Source organism: Numida meleagris, chromosome 9 (assembly GCF_002078875.1).
Source record: "Numida meleagris isolate 19003 breed g44 Domestic line chromosome 9, NumMel1.0, whole genome shotgun sequence".
In the NCBI taxonomy this organism is placed as follows: Eukaryota; Metazoa; Chordata; class Aves; order Galliformes; family Numididae; genus Numida; species Numida meleagris.
Window position 1 is genome coordinate 1,645,710 of NC_034417.1, and position 7,052 is coordinate 1,652,761.

At 63.0% G+C, this 7,052-nt stretch overlaps 1 protein-coding gene across 2 annotated transcripts; it reads right to left on the reverse strand.

The window, feature by feature from the left end:
• CSK (C-terminal Src kinase) lies at positions 7 to 6,792 on the reverse strand. 2 transcript variants are annotated; one of them, XM_021407628.1, is made up of 13 exons: positions 5,849 to 5,867; positions 3,598 to 3,675; positions 3,372 to 3,485; positions 2,946 to 3,058; positions 2,629 to 2,848; positions 2,009 to 2,102; positions 1,869 to 1,934; positions 1,618 to 1,717; positions 1,404 to 1,494; positions 1,077 to 1,150; positions 474 to 669; positions 293 to 379; positions 7 to 201 (listed from the first exon to the last, which is right to left on the reverse strand). In XM_021407628.1, the coding sequence occupies exons 1-13, from the start codon at positions 5,849 to 5,851 to the stop codon at positions 19 to 21; spliced, it is 1,419 nt and encodes a 472-aa protein (XP_021263303.1). In that variant the 5' UTR covers positions 5,852 to 5,867; the 3' UTR covers positions 7 to 18. The 2 variants fall into 2 exon arrangements, with proteins under 2 accessions (XP_021263303.1, XP_021263302.1); XM_021407627.1 differs by having other exon boundaries at positions 3,598 to 6,792.

The window sequence follows — 7,052 nt, forward strand, 5'->3', positions numbered from 1 at the left end:
CCCCCCTCCAGAGCCCCCTCACAGGTAGAGCTCCTTCTCTTTGATATGCACTAGCTGTTCGCGGAGCTGGTGGAAGGACGGCCGGTGCCCGGGGTCCAGGGTCCAGCACTTCTTCATCACCTCGTAGACGATGGCCGGGCAGCCGTCGGGAGCGTCCATCTTGTAGCCCTTCTCCACGCGGGGCACCACGTCCTTCAGGGGCTGCGGGGACAGGGCTCAGGGGGTTGCTCCCCACCCCCACGAACAACCGGGGGGCATCCAACCCCCTCCCCATCATTGAGCTCTCACTTACGATTCTCGGATAAGGCACTCGCCCGAAGGAGTAGATTTCCCAGAGGAGGATCCCGAAGCTCCACACGTCCGATTTGGTGGAGAATTTCTGCGTGGGGAGAGAGGGCCGTGAGCGGGATCAAGGGCTGGGTTGGGACATCTCCAGACCGTCCCCCCCGTGCTGGCAGCTCTCCCCCTCCCACCTTTTCTCGAAGTGCTTCGGGCGCCGTCCATTTCACCGGCAGCTTCCCCGTGTCCTGAGTGGACGACGCTTCCTTCGTCAGCCCAAAGTCGCTGACCTTGGCGATGTTGTCCTCCGAGACCAGCACGTTCCTCGCCGCCAGGTCCCGGTGGACGAAGTTGTTGGCTTCCAGATACTCCATGGCTTCACAGACATCTCTGGCGGGCGGCAGAAAGGCGTTAGGAATTCGGCCGTCGGCCCCGTGGATACAAAAAGCCACGGCTGCACGTCAGCCCCGAGGCTGGGGACGTCAGGGCAGCACGCTCTCGGTGGCCCCGCTTGAAGCAGGAGGGTTGGATGACACAACCCCTTCCAATCTCAACCATTCTACGATCCCTAGGGACTACATCCCCCCATCCCTCCGCTCCTCTCCCCATTTCTCAAGCCCTGTGGCAAGCAGGGCACGGGGTGAGATGGGCAGAGCGAGCGGGACCGTCCCCATGTCACAGACTCATGGAATCGTTGGAGTTGGAATGGATTTTTAAAGGTCATCCAGTCCAACTCCCCTGCAGGGAAGAGGGGCATCCACCAGGTTGCTCAGATCCCCGCAGCCCACCATACTCACAAGGAGAACTTGAGCAGGCAGTCTGCTCCTAGGACCGACCTCCCGCGCGACCGCAGGTAATCTACTAGGCTGCCCTGCAGGGACAGAGAGAGATGGTGCCATCAGTGCCATCATCTTGCTGGGGGCAGTGTCCCGCTGCCAGCCCCAGACAGCCCAGGGCTTGGGATGGCGAGATGGAAGCATCCAACTGAGTGTCACTGGAGACATGCCCCAGGGGATGGGTCAACCCTAGAGGAAGAGGCTGGGGGGTAGAGTGATGGGGCAAAGGAGGTGGAGAAAGACAGTTGGGGTCTGCCTGTGTGTGGGGACCCGAGGGTCAGCTCTCACCTTGGCCATGTACTCGGTGACAATGTAGAGGCCGCTCTTCTCCTCCACGATCACCCCCAGCAGCTGCACCAGGTTGCTGTGTCGGAGCTGCCTGCGCAGCAGAGCAGAGCTCAGGGCAAGGAGCAGGAGGGCACGGAAACCACCTCCACCCACATGCCCCCTCCCATCACTATCTCTCATGTCCCCCCTGCCTCCCCCCCCCAGCCATACTCACGTCATCACGGACGCTTCTGCCAGGAAAGCCTGCGCTGTGGCGTCGTTTTTAATGCACTTGACGGCGACTTTGTTCCCCCGGTAATCACCCAGCATCACATCTGTGGGGAGGGATGGATGGGCACAAGGATGAGCCACGGCCTCCCAGTGCCCCCCCAGCATCATCCCCTTACTGGAATGTACAGGGACGTGCTTCTCCCCAGCACAGGAGACCCCATGACGTTGGGTACGTGCGGCCAAAGCGCTGCTCACCTCCAAATTCCCCTTTGCCAATGATTTGCAGCAGCTTGAGGTCCTTCATGTTGAGGGCCCAGCCACCTGCGAGGGAGGGAGGAGGGTGAGGGGGTGCCGGGGATGGGGGAAGGAACTGGGGAGGGGGTACGGCCACTCACTGCGGGAGAACTCGTCCTGAGCTGCCACCGTCCCCTCCATCACCTTCGGCTTGATGAGGCGCGTGCAGAGCCCGTCGGCGTCCGTGGTGTAATGCTGGAGGGGAGATGGGGGTGAGAGGCTGGGGGGTCACCCACAGTTATGGATGACAGCGTGGGGATGCGGCGAGGGGCTCGGTGGGGGTCCCTGCCAGGGCGATGCCAGGCCCTGAGACCCCACCAGGTGGCAGCACGAGGCCACAGATGAGACCAGCAGGGGCTCAGGGGTCCGGCGCCTCTGCCCACCCTATCGCTGCTCCCATCTCCCCTCTCTGCCCCAGGGCTCTGTGCCCAGCAGCCTCCGACCCAGCCCACGGGGATGCAGAGAAAACCCCACCACCTCCCGCGGTCCAGAGCTCCGCGACTCCAACCCTCGCATCCCCAAACCCACGGCCCCTCCTCGCCACGGGTCAGGGCGAGCAGCGAGTCCTGCATCAACCACACGTGCAACCACAGAATGGTTGGGTTGGAAGGGACCTTAAAGCCCCCTGCTGCAGGCTGGCTGTCCCCCACCAGCTCAGGCTGCCAGGGCCCCATCCACGGCCTCGGGCACCTCCAGGGACAGAGGTTTCCTGCTCCCCCACCTCCACAAGCTGCATCAGGTTCTCGAAGTAGACCTCCTCGTCGATGCTCAGCTTGCTGGAGGAGTAAATGATGCGGTAGTGCTCCACCTTGCCCTCGCAGCTCACGCACAGGGTGTAGTCCCCGGGGTAGTTGGTGCTCTCCCGCACCAGGAACAGCCCCGTCTCGGGCGGGTACAGCAGCCGCTCGGCCTGCTCCCGCGTGATCTTCCCGTGGAACCACCTGCAGCGGGGTGAGAGGAGCAGGTCAGTGCGCTGGGATGGATCCCATAGGGCTGGGGAGGGGAGGGAGGGCACGTTTGGGGGCGACGGGGACTCACGGCATGAGGCTGAGCTTGATGCCAGCCTTCACTCCTTCCCGCTTCTGCACGTAGTTAGCGGGGATGATGCCCTCCCGGCCCACCTTGTTCTTGGCCTTGTACCAGTTGGGGTCCTGCGGGGACAGCAGGGGTGTCACAGCGGGCCCACAGACGTCTCGTCGGGAGCCAGGTGCAGCTCCCGGCTTGCAGGCCTCGCTCCATCCCCCTCCACCACGCCGCCTGGGACGCTTCCATTTCAGAGGAACTTTAACTAACGAGGCCGTGAATTAATTAACCCAATGCCTGGCCCGATTGCCAGCCCGCGGGGACAGCGGAGCCAGGTTCCCTGCCCGTGGGACACAGAAGAAAATGGGGGGGGGGGGCTCAGGGAACCCCGCGGGGGTCGGGAGGATGGAACCCACCTCCCCAGGACCCGGTGGCCATTACCTTGGTGACAGCGACGATGGTGAGGACATCTCCCTTGCTGAACGGCAGGTCCTGCTCGGCGGTACCGTGGAAGTTGTACTTGGCGATACATTCTGTACCGGACGGCCAAACGGCCTGGGGGGGGGCAAAGAGAGAGGGGGGGGGGAATGGGAAAGCTGGGTCAGAGCATCTCCCACCCGCACCTGACACCGAGCAGCAGGGGAGCGCGGGGCTCACGGCTCCTTACCTGCATCCCTGACATCTTCTCAGGGGCTTCGGGGGCACAAATCTCACGGGAGGGACGCGTCACTCGGTACCATGAGACCTGTGGGGGGGGTCGGGGGGGGAAAGGACAGCTGAGAGCTGCACCACCGCTGCGACAGGCACCGCATCTCCGTGCAGGCGTGTGGGATAGGGCTGGGACTGCTGTTCCCAGCGCGGTTTTTGGCCAGCACGGGTTTCTTCTGCCAAGGAAGCACCGAAACCCACCCCCAGCCATCCCACCCAGCAGGAGAGCCCGGGATGGAGCACAAGCGGGAAGAGAAAAAGCTCGGCGAGAAATAAGAAAACATCCCCACGGCAGCTGCTGGGAGCAGCGCCGCCGCCGAAAGCTTTAGCAAAGGGAAAAAGAAGAAAAATAGCCCATTTCCCGCGGGACGAGGCGCTCCAGGCGTGGGTGCAGCCCTGTCCCCGCGGGTCGCATCCTGCTCCGCGCGTGGGAGGGGAACAAGCCCGCCTTTATCCGTGCCGGCTGCTGCCTGAAGCCAGCGGCCTCGCCATCAAACGGGGCTTTCTTGGGCCGAACGATGGGGCCTCTCCCCACGGCCACGGCGGCCACGAGTGCTCCCGAACCCCGCGGGGTCCCCGCTGGGGGTGACGCCAGAACAACGTGGGTGCTTCAGAAGCGCTGCCAGCCCTCCGGACAGCCGTCAGCAGCCTGAAATATTTTGGGCAGGAGGAACCGAAAGCAAAGGGGCAAGGGCGGGAGGAGGAAGGAGATAAGGGGGCAGAGCGGGGAGGAGGAAGAGATCGGGCTCTGAGCGCTGCCAGCACCTCGCTCTCATTTTTTAGGGTCTGGAGAGACGCTCGGCGCCGCTCCCACCGTGGGAAGGGAGCTGTGCCCATCGCTGCAGCGCCCGGCCCTGTGCGCGGTGGAGGTTTTCCTCCCGGCCACACGAGCGGTGCTGGGGACATCCCCGCAGAGAACCCTCCTGAGAGCGAGCTGTGGGGCTGCGTCACTTCCTCGGCACCCCCCCCCGAAAAGCCCCGCATGTGACTGTTCCTCATCCTGCTGCTCGCAGCCCCGAACCCGCTACCGCCCCATCCCCTTCATCCCAGCGCTGGGGATGCTCTCCCATTGGGACCCTAGTGGGATGGGTACCACGGGAGAGCATCCATGGGAACGCCGCGTCCCTGCCCGTGGGGAACACTCATCCTAGAGCTCAATCTCTGTTTCCAAGCAGATTTTTGGTGAGATCTCAAAGCGAGCCGTTTCAACGAAGGGTCCGGTGTCAAACGCAGCCCCCCAAAATAACCCATCAGCCGGGTCCACATAGCCATCCCAACGAAGTCTGGTGGAAGGAAAGCGGCCTTCTGTCCCTCCACGTTGCAATTTAGGGCTTTATTTGCTGGCTGCTGAGAAGGAACCGGGGGTTCCTCTGCTCTCAGGCGCAGTTTTGGAGCCCTTCTGCAGAGCACAAGCTCGCGAGCACGGGCTGAGCGCAGCCCCTCTGTCACCAGCGTAGCTCAGCCCCTCTGCCACTTTGCAGGGAGCCCCTGGCCACGCACATCTGCAGGAGGGATTTCCCATTTCTGCCTTTCTCACCGCCCTGCTGTTGCTCAGGAAGGTTCCCGCAGTGCGTGGTCAGCGGTTCCCAGCGGCTCCCGTGCGCTTGGAGGGCGAGGGAAGGAAGCTCGGGGCCGAGATTGGGCTCCACCTGCACGTTCCTTGCGCAGCTTCCCCCATTGGGGAGCAACGGATTGGAGCACGGCCCCGAAGTGGGAAGCAGGCACTGCCAGCACCCCAGTAACCCACTGGGAAGTGGAACAAGGCGGGAGGACCTCTCCTTTCGCCCGACACCGGCACTTCCTCGTCTCCTCGGAAGCGGATGAAGAAGGCTCCATGCCTGGTGGACGTCCCCGGGGGAGCTGACCTCATCCTTGGGATCAGCGCCGAGCGTCGGGGCTCTGCCGGCAGCAGAGGGATGCGGAGCACATCCCAGCACGGCGGCCATTCCCACAGCTCCCAGCGGAGCTGCTCCATCCCCACGCTGCTCCGCCGGAGAAGAAAAGGGACCTGGGGACGTTCGGAACGCGCCGATCCTGCAGGAAGGGCTCCAGCCTGCCCCAGCAGAACGCCGTCCCCGCGCTCCGCTCGAGCTCCTCCAAACTTCAAAACAAAACAAAAAAAGACACACAACAACCCCCAAACAGGCAACATCCCCGCTTCTCTCCTAAAGATCTTATCGCCTGCTATTACAAGTAACACCTACGATTACCATAATCGAAAGAAAAAAAAACGTTCCTCCTTTATCTCATCAGCGCTCTGAGACGGTTGCGCCGCTCTTCTCCGGCTCAGCGCCTCCAACTGCGCGTGTCGGGCACCAGCCAACGGCCCCCAGAGAGGAAAGGGGGTGGTGTTCCTTTTTGATGGCTTTTTTAAAAGAGAGATGATGCTGTCAAACCACAGACAGCGCCTGGGGGATACTCGGGGGCAGGTGGAGGCCCTGAGATTGCCGCTTCCAAGCTCCTCGGTGCGGCAGCGTCTTCCTGGGCCTTTTCTCCAAAATTCGGGTGGCTTCACTGGATGTGGTTATCCATGGATTGTCCGTCGTGTCCGACGACACCTCCAGAACCGTAGAATTGCTAAGGTTGGAACGGAGCTCCCGGATGGCCAAGTGTGACCACCCATCCATGGCCACCACGCCATGTCCCCGAGGCCACATCCTTTGGGTCTGCTTCCCGTGCCTTGCAGGGCGTCAGCGTGCCTTCCTGGGGAGCAGCACGTGGGCTCTGTGCCCCCCGGAAGGAATGGATGAACGGGGGAGGTGAACCACGGGGTGACATTCTGCTTGCGATGTGTCACCGACATTGACTGCGGCAGGAGCCCCGTCTCCAAACTCTGTCTCCAACGGACGCACCTCCATCCCCAATGTACGGATCTCCATCCCCAATGGACGCACCTCCATCCCCAATGGACGTGTCTCCATCCCCAATGGACGTGTCTCCATCCCCAATGGATGTGTCTCCATCCCCAATGGACGCACTTCCTGTCCCCAACGGACACATTTCTGTCCCCAGCGGACGCATCTCCCATCCTCAATGGACAGACCTCCTCTCCCCAGTGGATGCATCTCCATCCCCACTGGACGCAACTCCATCCCCAATGGACGCATCGCCCATCCCCAGTGGGCAGATTTCTGTCCCCAGCGGACGCACCTCTGTCCCCAACCCAGGCACCTCCAACCCAAAGTGGACGCACCTCCCTCCCCAACGGGCAGATCTCCCTCCCCAACGGACGCACTTCCACCGGAGGCCCTTTGGGACGCTCTCTCCGCGCTACGGGGCCGAGGTCCACAGCCCCGAAGGGAACAAAGCATCCCCTCCGCTACCACCAGCGGGGCCAGAGCCCTCCGGCCCGAGCTCAGCGCTCTGTCACCCCCTGCAGGAAGCGGTGCCCGACCCCGCCGTGCCCCCGCAGCC

What these genes read in the sequence shown, in the direction of transcription:
- CSK (XM_021407627.1), bottom strand. Translation starts at nt 3,849, where the DNA reads ATGGCTGGGGGTGGGTTTCGGTGCTTCCTTGGCAGAAGAAACCCGTGC. An exon ending in TCACCGAGTACATGGCCAAG is followed by an intron (nt 1,151 to 1,403) that starts GTGAGAGCTGAC and finishes CTGTCCCTGCAG; the next exon opens with GGCAGCCTAGTAGATTACCT. An exon ending in TGCCTGCTCAAGTTCTCCTT is followed by an intron (nt 670 to 1,076) that starts GTGAGTATGGTG and finishes GCCGCCCGCCAG; the next exon opens with AGATGTCTGTGAAGCCATGG.